Genomic DNA, 19,612 nt, shown 5'->3' with positions numbered 1-19,612 from the left:
ATATTTCGACTTTGTCCATGCGGAAACAATTATAAAATATTTTGGAAAGAAAGTGAAACGTGACCGATCTAAACTTAAAAAATGTATTTGCTGATTAATTTAAAAACATAATATAAGAATGTCCGTAGGATTTTTTTAATTACATTGAAACAAAAAAAAACGTTTTGCGGTGTAAGCGATGATTTTGTATGGAGTTATTTGTTCAAAGAGTCGTCACTTTAAGCCATTACTGAATTTGCGCAATACAGTTCTGGAATCGAATTACTCCTATAGGATTAGAGTCACTTAAGGACCCCTGGTGGACAAGACGCGCTTCGTTTGACTGAGTGCCTCCAGAGGAATATAAAATGGCATGGATTCCCGTCGCATCCACATTCCTTATTCCAGATTTCGCGCTGGTACCAATCTGTAAGTTCCAACGATTTTATATTATTTTTGCTTGATGTCACGTTCCTGCATCTTTTGTTATTGTACCGAAAAGATTCGCTTCTAAGTAACCATGTTACAAAATCTTTGTAATCGTATGTCTATTTGTATATTCTATTATTTTTATCCATAGTAGTATAAATTATTAAGATCTAAAATATTGTAAGTACCTATGTAGATTCTATGTCCTATATACCTAACTAGAATTACAAAAAATTTTGCACAAGCATTTGGATTATTTTCCGGCAATACTAATAAAGATTTTGACAAGCTACCACAAAGCTTTTTCCAGTATTGTTTGGTTGTTCTCGGTCATCAGCGCAGTAATTAAACAGCGTATCTATTTATGAAGGCGTTAAAAACGTGATATTAGGTATATCCACGATTTTTTCAGATACTACAAGAGAAATCATCTTCCTAAAATTGGTTGAGCTACAGGATTATTTATATTATATACCTAGCTATTCACGAAATGGAAGCTTATGAAAATGAGATAATAATTTTTTCTCTACTATCTTAGGGGAGACATTCTTTATATACTTAATGATAGGAAATAAATACAGAAGTACTTACATATAGGTACATAATTTCCATCTTTTTTGCCTCTGATTGAATGGAATAAATAGGTACCTATTACAGAATGACTTCCTCAAGATATATTTATTAAATAATAATTTTATATGATATTTCTAATTTTAATCCGACACCATCCTATGATATCATTATTGTATCAATTTGAATTGCATACATACAACACTGTATACTTAAATACTGTGTTAAAAAACCAGAAGATCTTGATATACGCGTTTAACTGGATTTTTTGTGTCATGATTTCATATGCGGAAATCGAAAAGACGAATCAATCATAACATGTAAGAACTTTTTGTATCCGGATAACTAGTAGGTACCTAATTTATTTAGGAAGTGTATGATATTATACGTATCTACGATAATTGTGATATATACAGATCGTGTGATAAGAAGGTCCGCTTCCTAAATGGCAGGCCGAGTATGTACCTCATTTGTAATAGGATGAAATACATTGCTGCCCTAGTTACTTCCTCATTCAAATATTTTGAAGATCACTGACAGTGTAATGCATAAATCAATATGATCGTAGACGCGTATCGCTCGGTACAAGAAACTTGTCTAGAGGTTATTTACATTTGACTTTTGTCCGTCCGGAAGTGAATTTCTTTTGTCTTTAAACGGGCGATTCTTTTAAGCTATTTAAATTGGCTTGTCGAGATCAAGACCCTTTTACAATTACTGTGTCTGAGCACGCTTTACGGTTTTTTTTACAAAGCTTATTTAGATAACGTAAATCTTTAATCAACGTCATTAGAGATTTTCCTGTGGTGTATTTTTTTGGGGAAATTTGTAGTGAATCGTTTGAAACGATCGTTTTGTTGGGTGAATAACCCGACGTACAGTATCATCCATGTATGCGCAGAGAATTCAGTGCTCCGGGCTATCGCTGAAGGCGACCCAGTGTTGACGGAAAGTACATTGTGGACAAGACTATACATTGCCTTATTGAGAATATATTTTATAATACGGGAAAAAAGAAAATGGATGATAATAGTTAGGTAATATATACCTACATATCTGAAAATAATGATTTAATAAAAAGTACCTATATGAATCATCAGATTATTTATTTATCGTCACACCAAATGGGTATCTATGTGCTGAGGTATTAAAACTTAATGTCTACAAATAAAAATCAATACCTAAATATTAATAAAAAACTTCCATTCTGGGCGTAGGTAGCTGAAATTTGATATGAAAGTTCTTTTACACGCACTTGTAGAGAATTTCTGGGAGCTCCAATGGGAGTACGGAAATCGTAATAACCGATATTTTAAGAGGGTAGGGTGTAGAGCGTAGCTAAAACTGTCACATACATAAAATATATGCGACGCATTAAAAATATCAGCATTATACATTATACAAATGAAAAAAATACAACAAATTCACAGTGCATATTTTTTAAACATAATTCGTTATCCTCGCAAAATTTCAACACACGTGTTTTCTAAGAAGGGTGTAGACACTTTTATGGACCTTGAGTTAACACCTTACATAATGCTACCTTGAAGCTATTTCGCGTATTGATTTTTCCTTTTATAAAGAGAATGTATGAGGAAAAGCTTTCTGTTAAAAAATAAATTGTTCTAAGTATACTGTAAAAACTTTATTATATAACTAAGCGTATCTAAATAAATAATTAAAAAATTGTATTAATTTTACAAAGCTAAAACTGTTTGCTTTAACACTTCGATTCTGGTGATAATAAAAACAATTAAAAAATATTAGGATCGCACTCCGATCGGGGCGCGCGGGTACTAAAAGGATATTTAACGTAATTAATAGTCAAGTTACTTAATTGAGTGTTCCAATACATATATTTTCAACAAAACCACAATGAAGTGCATCAATACCTAAAAAGAAAATTAAATATTTATATATTGCATTTCCAATATCTAACTTAACCAAAATATTATTTATTGAACTGCATTACCTCGAAAAACTTGCAGTCATTAAGAAAATAAGTAAGTACGTGTATTTTTAAGCAAAAGTAAAGAGGCATACGAAATAATAAAAACACTTCAAGACTGGAAATTTATTTATAAATGCTTGTATAATATTAATATCCAATCCAGTATTGAGCACAGGAACAATTAAATGTTTAATTTATATGATCACGAACCACGATCTTGGTAATAATAAAAACAATTGAACAACAATAGAATCGCAATCCTATCGTGCCGCGCGGGAACGATTCCGAGCTGTTACAGCGTTCGTTATTTCTGTCGTATCCACGTTATGTCTGCCCTAAAATTATGGACTTCCTACTTAGAACTTTCGTCTTTCGCAAAGGTACACATATCCGTTTCCTGGGGGTTCCTTTCGCCGCCCCACTCCATCATGCTCATAGCCACTATGCGCTATGTCCACCTTGCATATTTAAACAAGATTCATATACGTGTGGTCGTGTCCGAAACTTTGCTATCCCTTTGCCCACTAAGTGGACATTTCGGAAAGTCGAACGTGTGACGCTTTGGATTTTGCTTAATGAATCTGATTGTTACGGTGAGTCGCTTTGTGTTGTTTAAGTAGGTATAAGTTTTTATATGTGTACTTTTGTGGATGAAGTCACGTTGTAGAAAATGTGATTTATACGCGAGAAATCTACCAAATGTGAGATTTAAGTTTACCTACATGTAGCGACCTAATTTAAAATGATGATGATAATGATGTAAAAATAAACAGCTTTTTTATCATTTCATTTTTCAATGATGAAAGGTTTTTTTTTCTTAAGTAGATTTTTTAACGTTTCAACGTAAATCTTGTAATTTAATTGTTTTTAAAAATAATCCATACTAAGTGTTAATAATAATTTTGTTGCTTGTTTAATAATTTATACAAAAGGTATTATAAAAAATGCAGTAGGTACCTAAATAGTATAATGCAGGTACCTAATTACATAGGTAGTTACTTTTTTGCATTTTACAGATACAACTTAATTTTTTAATTCCATATATAATTTATCCGTGTTATACTTATTTATTTGTTAGAAACTTTATTGAATAAAACTACTCGTAGGCACTTGCTACTACAAGTTAGAAGACGCGAAAGTGGTGTGAAAAAATTTTAAACGATATCCAAAAAAAATCTATAAATAGAAGGAAAGCTTTTAAAAGCAGAAAATCTTTTAGTGGAAAAGGTCAGGGGTATCGCGGGTTCGTTTAAAAGGGTTGCGTTCAAATGCAGCGAATTGCTTCTTCGATTTTATGTATTTACATTGTGTTACATTTTATGTCAGTAACGTAAAAGTTTTCATCATTGACAGCCTTCTTTTTCCCACTGCTGGTCTTAAAAATTTAATTCAAATCATTGGTTTTTAATTTATTTTTTTTAAGAACCCCCTTTTATTTTTTTTTAAATTTAAAAACTAGGTTAATATGTATTTCTTTTAATTAGGGATCCTTGACTTTCCGCTACGAGTCCTTATCAGAAATAGGAGCTGTTTTCTTTCAACTGTGTAAAACACTCTTACTTTTTCAGTAATACAAGTCGTTTTAAATGTTAAACTGGGAATATATTTTTTTTAAATCCAGGACGGCCGATTTTTATTTATATATTTTATACACACATGGTGCGGTAAATACATTATGTTTTTAGATAATCCTCTCAAAATGGCTAGCAGGATGACTTCAGCACTCGTACTTCTAGCTATGATAACGGTTCTCTCCAACATCGGACACGTTCAAAGCAACCCTGCGATTGGTAAGTATTTGTTCATTCACTATAAGTATTTACGAAAAGCTAATACATTACATAAAGCTTGCCTAATAAAAACAAGCTTAGTTTTAAAGAATAGAACGTTTTTTTCATAATGGTCGTTCTGAAATGCTAATTGTAGCTTTGATAACTAATTTTTAACTTTTTGTTTCATTCACTGATATCTAAGTATAAATATCTAATAATTATTTAATTAACATGCTAAGCGTTTTTTTTTAAATTGTGGAAATTGCAGATTCCATGCAAAAATTAGAATTTTTTTGGATATTATTCAAAATTATTCAATAATTACCTACATTCATCGTACCTTTAAGTACTTAACCCGGGAAAGGCCCTGACAAGCCTTTACAGGGACTTTCTCTCAATATTCAAAGTAAAGTTTTATTTTGTTTTTAAGTGTCTATAAAGTTGGAGCCTATAATAACTTGACCATTAGTACATTTTTACGCGCGAATCCAATAACTCGTTACCCGACTCCGAAAAGACAAAAGTAATGGTTATGTTTTCTTCATTATGTACCTACGTGTTATTGATTGGTGAACTGATTTTGATGAAAAAAAAACAAGTCATGTATGTTTGTAAACTCTTTATTACACGAAGAAAACACAAACAGAGAAAGCAGTAAAATAAAAAAAAGACGCGTAAATACAAAGGCGGACTTATCCCATAAAATAAAAATAATTAGGTAGTACTTACTTAAGGTAGTTTCTTCCGGTATTTTTCGAGGCACAATTAGTAAAACATACTTACAATTAATTATTTACTAGCTAGGTGTTAGTAAAAATCAGATATGAGATGTTTCTCAATTTTGAGCGCGCGCTTCGAGTGTGAAAATATGTTTTATTCAACGACAAAGAAAAGCATAGACAACGCTAAATGAGAATGAGATAGGTAGAACATACCTATAGGTGCTCTTCAAAACGTGCCTTTCGTGGAACACGACCCCGGATTTTCTGCCACTGACGATCTAGCGAAAAAGTAAATCCTACAAAAATCATTCACTACTTATAATTTTTTCAAAACTTACGAAAACACCCAAACATACCTACTGCATGTTCTTGAGCAGTCTCATCAAGCATCATCAACACTGCTTCAGTTGACATTTCTAAAAGAAAGACAAACACAAAGATTATATTATTTGCAAAAACATGAGTTTAAATTATTTACGATGTTAAAAGAAAGCTAAATCTTAGGTACCTACATATTTCACCGGCTTCATACCCGTATGCAAATTTAAATGGAGAGCATGCTATCATCCCACAAAACAAAATCTAGTAAAATAAAAGTACCTATGTAATATATCGATACCTACTATTACGTCTTCAGTTGACATTGCTTCAATATACTTAATCAATATCCCTTCGTTAGTATCAAGAGTTGATCTTCAAAGGTTGAACCCGCACTACCGACATGATATCGAATATCGACATCTATTTGATGTGAAAAAAAATATTTCTTAGTACCTATACCTACCTGCTTACCTAAATATAGTACAATACCATTACGAAAATCGCTAATGTCAAGTGCAAACGGCCCACGGCCGGCCTGTTTGTCTGTTTGTCCGTTGAAGACGATCAAAGGCAATGACCCCAATCGCGAATTACCACTTTCGCTGTTACGCAACTCACCTTAGCCGGAGCCTTAGCCACTTACACTTGACCCCACTTGGGGATCCACCACGGTCGACACGCTCGGAGATTTGATAGTCAATTTTAATACTTACTAGTTAGAAGAAAAGACATGTTAGAACACTTGATATAAATTATGCCTTCTTTAGGAGATAGATAAGAGATATATCATAGAAAAAGGAAAGATCAAGAAAGGTTAGTCACTTAGATCAGACAAACAAAAGTAGTGAGCGTCGTGTCGTATCAAAAAAATGAAGCAATTAGCTATGAAGAGCAATAGGTGGTAGAAGGAACTCCACTGACAAGAGCCTGGCTCTTAAATTAAATAAAATTAAGTTGTCATTTACTTACTTCACGTGATTAGGACAACTCAATATCCGTGGACTAAGGGACAGGCCACAATAGCATTCTTAAAGAAGGTTGAAGCCAGGTGGGGTTAGTCATCACACTGCCTTCATTTTTTTTTTACACTGACCATGAACTTTTACGTGACAGCGCAGAATGCAACTCAAAAGAGACTTAGAGCTGGTAGAGGGTGACCGTAACTGTTAACCAGTGGTTCACGTGCTCCAGCTACCATAGCCACGGTTAAAAAACTTTCGTAATGGTCGGTCACGGGATGGGTGGCCAAAAATGTATAATTCCAATCACCTTTTCTAAATCATAAATCAACTTCTTTTTTGACAGCAACTGGCTACGACCCCCTGGAAATATGCATAGAAAACTGCGCGCAATGCAAGAAAATGTTGGGTGCATGGTTCGACGGTCCATTGTGCGCTGAATCCTGCATCAAATTCAAAGGAAAACTCATCCCGGAGTGCGAAAACTTCGCATCCATTTCACCTTTCCTAAACAAACTTTGAGGAGAAAGAAAGAGACGACATTCGTTTGTTACTTCGATTACGTTGGCATGACAGTTGAAACATGCGATCAATTACATGAAGCGAAATGGCGTATTTAGTTTACAGTTTTACATTAGTTCTTGACAGGAATCGAAATTTTTCTATAATTATATAACTAAACCAATAGTAGAGTCGCTTCTGTGATAATGAAGCCTGATTGGTCGAATATTCTGTACATTTGTATATCGAAGTAGCAACGAATTACCTCAAAACGACATGCCAAAGCCTTAGATAATTTTATAACCCAGTATTGTTTACTTTTATACTTATTTTGTACAGGGATTATTGTAAGTTATTCCTAATAAATGTGAATAAAAACACTACGTTTTATTTGCTATACACAATTTTTATTACATACAATATCGGTTGTGCCATAAATCACTAAATAAGGATAAAATTAGAATCTTAACATGTTATCTTAAATTATAAACTAACTTAATGCTCTCTTTTTGTCGCTCCGTAAAGCTAAATAGTTTTCTCACTTACACTCAAGTCATACAGCTGAGACGGAGCATCTCTATTCCTATTTACTTCCAATCCTTTTGAAAATCAGAGTCAAATGGCTACTTAACAATTTTGTAAAATACTATCGGCCCGTCCCGGCTTCGCTCGGGTGAAACTATAATTAATTAACCACCTAAACCTTCCTCAGGAATCACATTAGTGATGAAAATCGTAAAAAATACTATAAAAAATACATACAGACAGACTGTCAACAGATAAACTTTTTTTTACAATATTTAAGGATATAAGGACAGCCTGGGCAGCTGACAAACAACAAAAAAAATCCCAAGGTCTGATATCAGGCTCGTTGTAAAATCACAGACGAATCTTCAAAATTTGTTATTTCTCACGCTGACCACCGTTCGGGGCGTCACAGCCCCGAACGGGAACATGCGAAGACGAAACAGTTACTACATAATTAGGTATAAAATCAGATGTGAACTCATAGATGGGTTTACGCCCAGTGTCTTTCCGAACAGTCGCAAACCCAACTGGGAAGAAACTGGGCGAACACTGAGCGCAAACCCATCTCTGGGTGTGATCAGTAATCGCTGGTGCTGGCGTTGTAGAACGAGGGTCAGACCGGCAGCGGCGGCTCCAGCGGCTCCGACAATGCCGGCATGTCGTGCCCCGAACCCACTTCTGGAACTTAAACCGTACTCTTAATCAATTAATCCGTACGGTTAATTCATATCCAAGCCAAGAATTAATTGAATAATTCATTAATTCAAAATTCTTTATTAATTGAAGCCATACATTAGTATGGATTATAAATACGAAAGTCTGTCTGTCTGGCCCGCTTTCAAGGCTAAACCGCTGGGTCGATTTTGACGGAATTTGGTATGCAAATTCGGTAACATAGCCCACTTATATTTTCAAAAATCAAACACCCAGAAATCGCTATAAAAATCAGACGTAGAAAATATAATAGATGAAAACTATACATGAGTCAGATTGGTATACCAACTCATGTGGCATGAGTAGGATTCGATCCTGGCACCATTTGATCACAGGTCAGACGGTCTTAACCACATAACATGCTGAGACTCATAAACTGTGAAATATTCCTATCCTAATACTACTAATATTACAAATGCGAAAGTAAATTTGTTTGTTACCTCTCCACGCTCTATCTACTCAACCAATTGAAATTTTGCATATGTGTAGTTTGAAGTATGGAGAAGGGCATAGGGGACTTTTAATCCCGGAAAAATACCTGTTCCCGTGGGAAATTCATGGGCAAAAGCTAGTAAAAAATATCTACCTTGAGGCTCGGAAGGCGGCATGGCTGGAGTGTCTTCCATCGTCTCCAACGTCTGCGGAATCTCCATCGAAGTTTCCATTGGCTGAGATTCGAGCACTGGCTCTTCTAAAGGCGGCAACTGAAACGTAGGAATAAGTCAAACGGATACAGCTCATGCCGCTTTAATAATAAACATTTAATTCTCTGATTAGGTTTGGAGTAGTTTTTCTTTGTGTTGTCCCTCTCTCTCTCTTTTCAGTATTTGACAGTGAAAGAACGAGATAATACAAAGAGCTTAACAATTCCGACACTAATCAGAGAATAACGTTTTTATTAATAACTAGATGTTGCACGGGGCTTCGCTCGCGTGAGAATTTAGAGATAAAATATAGCCTATAGCAATCTTGGATAATGAACCTTTCTATAGTAGAACCGCCTAAATGAGTCCTCGCCCGCGGAGTACAAGGGGCGCGGGGGTACGACGACGAAGGGGAACGAAAGAGGTGCGGGCGGCGGTCGAGCGTAGCGTGTAATACAAGAGGCGAAATGTTACTGGACATTTCTTGAGATATGTGAAGTCATAGTGGTTAGCGGCAAACAGGTGAAGATTTTTATTAAAAAATTAATAATGGCTATACAAAATTTGAATGAAACAACTGTAAACTATACAACGTGTTCCTTTTGTTATCCCATATCTCCATGGTATCAACGAGACCACGTACATGAATTAAATAGCATAAGCATTTTTCGATTATTGTTATTTTCAAATTTTTATTTTTCATACAAAACAATTCGATAAAAATGTGATTTTATGATATATAGGTATGATATGTAGGTAAAAAAAAGGTAATAAAGTTATGTATGTAATATTTATTTATGCAAAATTTATCAAAATTATAAATCAATCACTTATGTCCATAATATCAGTATCACTGGAACTTGATTCTTCACTTTCGAAACAGCCATCATCAGAATCATCAGAATCGTCTTGCACATTAATAATAAAATCAACAACTTCATCTAGTGCTCCATCATGTTTGCAATATTCGTCTTCGATTTTAATCACGTGTTTAACACAATTCTCCCATTTCTCTTTGGGATATTCAGCAAATAATCTCTCTAATATTTCTTTTTTCTGGTCCAAATTAGAGTCGATACTTTTTTGTGCTAATTGTCCTTTGATATCACCCCAGACCAACTCAATGGGGTTCAGGTCTGGGTGATATGGAGGCAAACGCAATACTTCGTGTCCGTTTCTTTTCAATACCTCGTCAATTTTGTAAATATCTTCTGTGAAATGGCTTTTAATTAATTTATATAAGTCATCTTTTCTAAGTTTTTCATCAAAAGGCACGTTATGTCGTCGTAGCCATTCTTGCATAGTTGGCTTGGTAGAAGCCATAGTTGGCTTTTTCTCTTCTCGAACCGAATGATAAGCTGCGTTGTCCATTACTATGACAGAATTTTGCGGTATATTAGGCATGAGCTTTTCATTTATCCATTTACTGAAATTTGCGAAATTCATAGAATCGTGATAATCACCTGTTTTACATTTGGATTTGAATATCACAAGGGCTCCGTCTACAAATCCAATTTGACCTCCACAATGTACGATGATCAAACGGTCCCCTTTACCAATATGAGATAGAACGCCAAGTTCATCCTTTGATTGCCAACATTTTGAAACGTTATGAGACGCGTTTACATAAGTTTCGTCAAGGTATAAAATATGTCTTCTTTCTCTACGATATTTTTTAATAGTATTTAGGTATTTCCACCTCCACGATGTGATATTTGGCTGTTCGATAAGGAGTTTCCTTTTAGATCCGCATTTCTTAAATTTAAAACCTAGATCATGTAATAATAGCCTTAAATATTCCCTGCCGCAGTGTAATATATTCTCTTCTCTAAGTACAGCGTTCAAAGTTTTCAGAGTAGGTATTTTTTTGAAAATTGTGTAAAACTGAGTGACTTTTCTTCTTACCACTCCTTTTGTGAAATCGTCTATTTCCACTCTTTTTCTACGAACCTGTTTTGGTTTTCTTGGTGATTTAAATCTCTCGTTGTCATTTAATGCTTTCCCTTGTTGTACAATTCTAGATACAGTCTTTTCTGATAATCCAGTAACTTCTGCTACAGTTTTATTTAAAGGTATATCTTGTTTATATTCATCAGAATTTGGGTCGAGTTTCTTTTTTCTAAAATATTCATATACGTTAAACGCCATTTGTTTGCACTGACTATTAATTCTATGTCCGAAAACATTTCGACTCATCTTGAGAATGTAATCTCATGTATAACTTTCACAAGGCGTCCGCAACTGTCAACACGTGTGATCGCTAACCGCGTAGCGAGCGAACTGAGTTTTTACAAGAATGCGCCCGCCGCCCGCACCTCTCTCGGTCCCCTTTGTCGTCGTACCCCCGCGCCCCTTGTACTCCGCGGGCGAGGACTCATTTAGGCGGTTCTACTATAATGGTGAATTTTTGAAATCATTTCGGTAGTTTCGGTGATTAGGTACCCGCCTTAACATACAAACTCACAAAAGCTTATCTCTATATAATAATAGTATAGATGGGGTTAGAGCATGGTCCTATTGCTCCGTTGCGCTGTGTTGTCTTCCGTCATTTTGACATCCGCCGACAGATCAACGTAGAACAACGTAGGAATTTGAATTAAGTTTCGACGTACGTCAACGCTGTGTCAAACCATATAGAAAATAACGGAGCACGACGGAGCAATGGGAATACGCTCTTAAGACTATTCCTACACAAGTAGTTTCACGGCAAATATTAAATTACGTAATAAATTTTCAAAGTTAGAAACTACTAGCATGTTTGGACGACCACAGCTGAGAAAAAATGATTATTTTATATGTAATAGTACATATTTTGTTTAATTTTTAGCAGAAGCTAACTGGTCTCGGAAAAAAAATTGTAGATAAATATAACTTTTTGGAAAAAAACTTGTTTAAAATATAAACATCTTGTCTTGTGTATAGTCATCTAGTGACTATAAAAATATTTTCGTTTCAAACAAAAAAAAAAACTATGTGGCCCATGAGGGGATCGAACCCGCGACCTTCGCGTTATTAGCACGACGCTCTAACCAACTGAGCTAATGGGCCTGTGGGGAGAATGACGAAATTATGAACTTGATTACTGCAATGGGATATCTGCGTTTAATCTAAAGTTTCAATTATAACGTTATCGCAGTGATAGCAGGTATTTGTCTAACCACACTTTAAACGTATTTGCTATATTTGTAGGTAAGTACTAAAATTTCAACAAATTATAATGTCAACCCTTGGATGTCGTACTTGCTGCTTATAAAAAAATAAGGCTTGAAGACATAAAAAAGAATTATATCCTTGCAAATTATAAAACAAAGTCCTCTGGCGCGTCAATCTGTCACTTCAATTCAAAACTCAAAAACGGATGCTAACAAAATGCACGGATTTTCATATGGTTTTCCCCAATAGATAGTATGTTTCCTGAGAAAGGTTTAGGTGTATGATTTATTATGTTTTTACCCGAGTGAAGCCGGGTCGGGCCCCTAGTTAAATATATGACCAAAAAACTTACTTCAAGAGCCATCCTAGGCACTCTCCCGGCCTTGTTCCTGACACTGAATGGCACACAGCTCTCATAGTACTTGATGGTGAAGTCAGGGTATGCCTCACCAAACTCGTGACCTTGAACCACATCTAGCTCCAGACAGCCGTACCTGAAAACATAAAGTGACTAGTTAAAATAGGACTAAAATGATTCTAAATAGAAGTAGATCTTGGTACAATAGATGAATGAATGAAATTATTCATTGTAGACTATGCACATACATAAATAATACAAAGGCGATATTAGTAAAAGACTTAAACAACGAAGGGCGAGAGAGGCAGTGTAGCTATTGTTAAAAGACTCAAGGTTCACTGTTCTGTGGTAAAAGACTCAAGTCAACAAGGTAGGCAACTCGCGTGTGACACCACAGGTTTTCAGGCGTCCATAGGCTGCGGTAGTCACTTACCATCAGGTGGGTAGCATTAGTATATTTTGGTGTATTAGTATAGTTTGGTAGTATAAAAATAAAATATCGTGACCAATGGAAAGCATACTCCTCCATTTTTTACTTTAAAAAATCTAGGATAGGCTTTCATATCTTTTTGTCTCTTGTAGGCAGCCCTTATGTCAGACCATTGGTACGCATATCATCCTTAAAGACATCAAACACCACCTTTGTCAGGTCCAAAATTTTTCTTGGGGACCTAGAGCCTATTTATTCTTCAGGATGTTGTTTGATAGATGTATCATACTAACCATTTGACCAAGAAATAAAGAGTGCCATTCATGAGTTGAGCAGCAAATATCCTTTCTGGTAGCAAACCTCTATCCAGACCTCTGGGTTTTTCAATTTCCTGAAAATTAAAGATTTTTCCTATTATTATCTTCTTATCCTTCTATCCTTCCTGCTTACTGGTGGTTTGGTTCCAAAAGACAGATGGTGGGTCCCAGGTGATATGACTTGATCATATACATAATAAGTGTATATACCTTAACTAAAGTAATGGTACCTTGACTAAAGTAATGGTAGTTTTCATATTTATTTAGTAAATAGGAATAGGACATATAAAATAATATTAATCAGTGAGAAAGGGAATGGAAAACGCGACTATAGAGGCTGTGACACCAAGAAGTCTGGGGCTCGAAGGAAAGAAATAAATTTTGAAATAGAAGGCTATGAATAGTGTCCACTGAAATCTATCTCAGATATTAGATTTTTATCACAAACTCACCTCAATTTTTTTCAACTTTTTACTCCTTCCCCTTTTGCGAGTAGAGTATGCTTCTTCTGTAGTCTCCACCGGGGTGGCAGCAGCGGTTGCTGCTGCTGTTGCTGCAGCCGCCGCTGCTGTTGCTGCAGCCGCCGCTGCTGTTGCTGCAGCCGCTGCCGCTGTTGCTGCAGCCGCTGCCTCACTCTCCCTCTTGGCACGGGCATCTTCATATGCCGATATCAATTCTGGACAATCCAGGTTGTCCTCTGGCTCCCATGTATTATCATCACTGTTTAAAAAAGATTGAATACTTGTTTGTCACATACATATATATATTTTTTTTGTCGAGGCTTCAGTTGCTTGGTGCGACTATGCCAGCCTCATGGGGAGTTTATTTCTTAAGCTTGAGTACTGATCACATTCCAACAAAACATGAAGCAAATCTTCAGTTTTATTGCACACATTACATGCATCCGAATGGGCTTTTTTAATAAGAAAATAAAACTTGTAAAAAAATGACCTGATCTCACTCGAAAAGCAGATACTAGAATCTCCCTACTGAGACTAGCACAGTCGAACCAAGGCACAGGGTTGGGAGAACCTTGGATAGTCCTATACCATATACCCTTTGATTCCCAGTGGAAATCAAAGTGTTGTGTCCTGGAAATCAAAGTGTTGTGTCCACACATAAATATTTGGAATAAAAAAAATTGTAATTGTTTCGATCGATTTAAAAAGATAAGATTTCCAAATCAAGAAAATACATTTTGTTAAGTCTTTAAGTTCAGAATTCATCATTCCTGAAAAACATTTTTTCAAAATGTTCTGCCTAGATAGACAATTAACAGGTTTTTTTTTTGTAAACATGTGAATTTCTCTAAAATTAACATACAAAAACTATCATTTAAAATGTTACCAAAAGTAAACTTTGATTTTAAAGCAAAATTTCGTGAAACTTGACTTACTCAGCATAACCTTTCCACTTTAACAAATATTCCACTTTCTCATTCTTAACTCTGCGATCCAATATTTTCTCGACTGAAAATTCTTCATGTTTTCCTCCAGGTCCCGTCCCCATTGGACCTTGGCCCTCCACTGGCTGTGTCATAGGAGCCATGGGGCCTAAGGGCTGAGAGGTCTGTTCAAAATTCAAGTTTACCGACTGGGCCAACGATTCTATGGATTCATCCATGGTTATTCTGAAAGTTGAATAATGCTATCAGATAATATATATAGCCAAACAAATGCTAAAAACACCGGTTGGAATAGGTTGTAAGCAGACGAGTATGAATTATTGAGGGATATTTACTTTGGTAGCTGCAAAAGGTTTGCATGTAAATATGATATTTTTGTCAAAAATTCAACAAGAAACACATTCAAAACCAAAACTCATCGACATATTCCTCCATCCAAAACAATTTCCACTCCACTCCAAGCCCAAGCCAAGTTGACAGTGAACTCAATATTGACATTGACAGTTGTGTTTTTTTTTTACAGGCACGCACCCAAGTGGCATAAAACTTAATAACATAATAAGTTTTTCTATATAAAATATTTCACAACCACAGCTATATAAAAACATTACATTGAAGTTCACAACACTATTATTTTCCATTTTAAAAATATTTTTTTATTTATTTTCATTGCTCTCTCACAAACAAAATATTATTAATAACAATAAGGAGTATTATCCCGCCAGAGTACATGTAGGTTGTATGTATGTTAGGTACACAAAAGCTTTGCCGCCTTTTGCTATGTCGATTAAAACGTCTATTTTAGAGTACTTTATTAATCCTTCCTTTCATTATGTAAGCATTCGTTTGTGAATATATACAACACTGTAGCATATTCGGGTACCGAAATATTGGGAAAAATCGTTTTCCATAAGATAAAAAAACTTCGAAAACTATGGGATACGCCTCACGTTGTAAAATTTTCGAGCCAGCAAATGGTTGAAAAGAAGCTCGGAATATTTCGGTGAAGACTTATTAAATTATTTACTTCATACAGGTAAGATCTTCAGTTAAAATCAAGTTTATACCAGTTTATATGACCATAGATGACCAAATATTGCAGAACATAACCTAAAATAGTGTTATTATTTTCAGGATAATCCACTAATCCTTCCTTTTTCCTTTAAACTCGCACCACGATTGCGTAGAAAGTATTTTTGGACGTAAATCTGTAACAATATTGAAAATTGGCGCTTTTTGCCTCCATTGGCAATGTTTGTGTATTTTAGTTGTATCAGTAGTGCCATCTGTTTGTTCCAATTGTCATGATTACAGATTTTTATTTAATCACAACACATTGACGTTTTTATATGAAATACAATAGAGGCGGCGCGGTGGCCACGGTATATTAAATTTGAATATTTTTTTGCCCCCGCCGCACCGCCAAGCCGCTTAGGTGGTAAGTATTTTGTTTGTCAACTATAAAATATTTCTAAGGGCATTCGTAAGTTAGGTAACTGCCAAAACCGCGACAGTAGTGAGGTGATTGTGACAGTAATGAAACGTCATTATTTGTAGGTAAACACCACACACTTCCTAACCTCCACGACGTGAATCCAACCAAACGAATTTATTAGGAATTTGTTGAAATGGGATTTATTTATTTCTCGAGCAAGAAGTAAATGAATATAATATAAGAATAAGATTCAACACAGGCAAAAAAGAACGCAAGAAAAAATAAGGAAAGTAAGTAAAAATCAGTAAGGCATAACATTTTTCCCAGTTTTTAATTATATATTAAAAAGCTTAGGTTTTTAAAGTCTGAAAGTGAAAGAAATAAACCAAAAGTACGCAACAATTAAAAAGTTTATTTTTGTAAACCACTTCAACACATCCAATTGAAGCTTAGGTAAAAGCTAATAAGAAAAGGATTGTGTAGATGTCAAGACCTTCAATAGGACCACTCCATATTCTCACATGGATGTTGTACGAGGCAATAAAAGCAACAATAAAAAAGGTCCAATGAGGGCTGACGCCAGGCAGGCTGCCGGTCGTAAAATCACAGCAAAATCACAGAAACATAGTTTTATTTATTTATACATTTAAAGAAGAATGATATCACCAACAAACTAAACCCATATGAAATCATCTGAACTTGCAATTATTGGTGTCATTGTTTGGTCATGGTTAAAATAAATATGGGTGACATGGTCCCAGTAGGAGAGGACTGATTACCCTTTTGGTGCTACTGGCATCCCCAAAATTAAAAAGAAAAAAAAAACCATAAGCTAAATTTCAATATACCTACATATTTTTGTTACATTGCAGATGGCTGAGATGGATCTATTTACTTCAAGCACAGCATTCTGTGCAAGATGTGGGTCAATATTGCCATTGCTACAAGAGTTTGGATCTGTTAAGTGTTATTCTTGCGAAGCCATTTATGAGGCAGATAGTAAGTACTTAGTTATAAAACTTATCAATAATTTACTTAGTAATTAAAGGAAGGGGAGGATTTGCCCAGCAGTGGGACACATCAATATACTAATAAAATAAATAATAATAAACAGAACAAAACAATCAATCAAATTAGATTAATCTATTAAAGCCTACAAAAAGTTGTTTTGTCTAACCTTTGTTATTCATGAAAAAGTTAATGCATACTTTAAGCTAAATTATGTTTTGTCTCTTTCTATTATTTTCAAATATTATAAAGTGTGATAATGACAAAACATATTTTAGTTTAAAGTATATTTTAACTTTTTTGGTATATGTATTTTTCTTTCTAAATAGAACCTCAAGACTTTATAAAAAATATCAGATATTACTTAATAAATAAAGATCAACATGTTGATCTTTATTTATTAAGTTAATTATCTGCAATCAGTATGTGTATACAACTTTTAGCGGATCACCTATATCTATATATGCTATGTCTATATACTACTATGTATATGTTGAGCTGATGACATTTTCTTGTTTTTCTTCCAGATTTCAGCAATTTGAAATTCAAATACACCATACATTTCAATACAGTGTCCATTGTAAGTCACAAGGATCTGGTACATATGGACAATCCTGAAGGGCCCGTGGTGGAGAGGAAGTGCCCTAAGTGCGGTAACGACAGGATGTCGTATGCCACACTCCAATTGAGATCAGCTGATGAGGGACAAACAGTTTTCTACACATGCATATCTTGCAAGTAAGTAATTATTTTTATACTAATAATAATAATTGATTGCATTAACAGATATGTGCTGACCTGAAGTAAATTTCACCCTCGATGCGTGTCATTCCCTCCCTAGTATAGACCATTTCCCTATCCTTATGTTGTACCGTAAACAGTTACTATGGAATTAAAAGCCTAGATAGCTGATACCCGATGACGTCATAAAACAACAGTCGAATCATCCATTATTATGATTTCATTTTACGCGGAAATCAGTCTACGAGTCGTCACAACCAAGAAAGAAAACAGGAAAAAGCAAAGGGAGAGCAATTTGCCTTTGACGACTTTATTAATGAACAATTTATTATTGCTTTAGCACATATTATCAACAATAATGATGTACATTTATATTATTTTCTACGTTTTTTACAGGTATAAAGAGACAGAAAATTCATGAAGGATCAACCATAGCATTTTAAATGTAAATACATATATTTTTTCTAAAACAAAGTAAATGATTTTATTTTTATACAACTATTTTCTTTAAAGTTCTATCCTAATCCTAGTCATATATCGGAAATATTTACCTACCTTACTCATAGATGGCGCTGTATTCGACAAGTGTTTGTTGTACCTCATCCATATAGTCTGTTTATTATTTACAAGCTTTTATAAGTAGTTTCACCTGTTTGTCTGTAATGAAATCTTGCAAGTTAAATTTCACATACTTCCACTTGTCCTACAGAGTAGAGATTTCCCACGTCGCTTCAGTTTCCATGACAATGCATTATTACGATAAGCTTGAACTGATGGTGCACCCAAGAACGACTCCCGACGAAGGAACTCCACAACAGTTTACATCACGAACAAGATTTTTTTGACGCGCGTTGAATGCAACAAGCATCTTGCGACACAAATGTAATTTTTTTACAACAGTTTTTTTGCAATTGTTACTAAACAACAAAATTGATACCTATACATTACAAAAAAAAACTTACTCTATAGACGTATGACAATTTTTAATATATTATATTTCCCGGGAAGCATGATAAGTGACATTGTGGATAACATATTACTATTTCTTTCTTTCACTAATTAGGTGTCCCTGTAGCCCGGCGGCCCCGTTCCATTGATACAGCTGTAGCTACGCCCCTGCATATTCCCAACTACCTTTAGGGTTCCGAAGTATTTTTATTTAGGATCCTTTAAAAAATCAAGATATTATCGTTCGATTTTTTAAAATTTTCTTACAAAAGTATCTATCGAACTAGCCACCAATAAAGTTAATTAAAAAAATGTCTTCTTAGTTAGACCCAGCGATCAGTTTTCAAATTCACGCTAGATAAACGCAGGTTTTCACGGCCCCAATCCGGCGAAGGCTTATCTACAATCAATGTACACATCAAACGGTACCGACGAGCTTCATTCACAAGCAGATTCATAAGAGAGGGCCGAAACTGGACTCATTCAAAGCGGTCTATTGGCCCAGTTGGGCAAATAGACCGCTTTGAATCTCTGTTTTATAAAAGGAGACTAGGCAACTGCCTAGCCTCCATGGCGCATTTGTCTGTCTGTTCGTGATAAACTCAAAAACTAGTGCACGGATTTTCATGCGGATTTCAAAGATAGATTCGTGAAGAAGGTTTAGGTGTAAATTTAATGTTTTTACCCTAGCGAAGCCGGGACGGACCGCTAATAGCCCACTGGTGGG

The 19,612-nt window shown here is 35.0% G+C and overlaps 4 protein-coding genes and 1 non-coding gene across 8 annotated transcripts; 2 read left to right on the top strand and 3 right to left on the bottom strand.

The window, feature by feature from the left end:
* Nucleotides 1-156: 156 nt before the first annotated feature.
* On the top strand, nt 157-7,599 carry Eh (Eclosion hormone). 2 transcript variants are annotated; one of them, XM_053749648.2, is made up of 3 exons: nt 157-408; nt 4,615-4,719; nt 7,050-7,599. In XM_053749648.2, exons 1-3 carry the CDS (start codon nt 348-350, stop codon nt 7,223-7,225), a joined length of 342 nt encoding a protein of 113 aa, XP_053605623.1. In that variant the 5' UTR covers nt 157-347; the 3' UTR covers nt 7,226-7,599. The 2 variants fall into 2 exon arrangements, with proteins under 2 accessions (XP_053605623.1, XP_053605624.1); XM_053749649.1 differs by lacking the exon at nt 157-408 and adding an exon at nt 3,424-3,522.
* Nucleotides 7,590-15,237, bottom strand: LOC128672477 (heterochromatin protein 1-like). 2 transcript variants are annotated; one of them, XM_053749646.1, is made up of 7 exons: nt 15,089-15,237; nt 14,745-14,978; nt 13,801-14,068; nt 13,325-13,422; nt 12,596-12,737; nt 9,033-9,150; nt 7,590-8,416 (listed from the first exon to the last, which is right to left on the bottom strand). In XM_053749646.1, exons 2-7 carry the CDS (start codon nt 14,969-14,971, stop codon nt 8,346-8,348), a joined length of 924 nt encoding a protein of 307 aa, XP_053605621.1. In that variant the 5' UTR covers nt 14,972-14,978; nt 15,089-15,237; the 3' UTR covers nt 7,590-8,345. The 2 variants fall into 2 exon arrangements, with proteins under 2 accessions (XP_053605621.1, XP_053605622.1); XM_053749647.1 differs by having other exon boundaries at nt 7,590-8,410.
* On the bottom strand, nt 9,728-11,484 carry LOC128672476 (uncharacterized). Its single transcript, XM_053749645.2, has one exon. The coding sequence runs from the start codon at nt 11,284-11,286 to the stop codon at nt 9,913-9,915; it is 1,374 nt and encodes a 457-aa protein (XP_053605620.1). The 5' UTR covers nt 11,287-11,484; the 3' UTR covers nt 9,728-9,912.
* TRNAI-AAU (transfer RNA isoleucine (anticodon AAU)) lies at nt 12,065-12,138 on the bottom strand. The gene has a single exon. It is a non-coding gene; the product is annotated as a tRNA-Ile (tRNA).
* An 851-nt stretch (nt 15,238-16,088) lies between the features above and the next one.
* Nucleotides 16,089-18,435, top strand: Polr1H (RNA polymerase I subunit H). 2 transcript variants are annotated; one of them, XM_053749466.2, is made up of 5 exons: nt 16,100-16,191; nt 16,311-16,478; nt 17,061-17,187; nt 17,724-17,934; nt 18,334-18,435. In XM_053749466.2, exons 3-5 carry the CDS (start codon nt 17,061-17,063, stop codon nt 18,356-18,358), a joined length of 363 nt encoding a protein of 120 aa, XP_053605441.1. In that variant the 5' UTR covers nt 16,100-16,191; nt 16,311-16,478; the 3' UTR covers nt 18,359-18,435. The 2 variants fall into 2 exon arrangements, with proteins under 2 accessions (XP_053605442.1, XP_053605441.1); XM_053749467.1 differs by lacking the exon at nt 16,311-16,478 and having other exon boundaries at nt 16,089-16,191.
* The last annotated feature ends 1,177 nt before the right edge of the window (nt 18,436-19,612 follow it).

Source organism: Plodia interpunctella, chromosome 9, assembly GCF_027563975.2.
Source record: "Plodia interpunctella isolate USDA-ARS_2022_Savannah chromosome 9, ilPloInte3.2, whole genome shotgun sequence".
Classification (NCBI taxonomy): Eukaryota; Metazoa; Arthropoda; class Insecta; order Lepidoptera; family Pyralidae; genus Plodia; species Plodia interpunctella.
The sequence above is the reverse complement of the archived record's forward strand: the minus strand, read 5'-3'. Positions and strand labels throughout refer to the sequence as shown.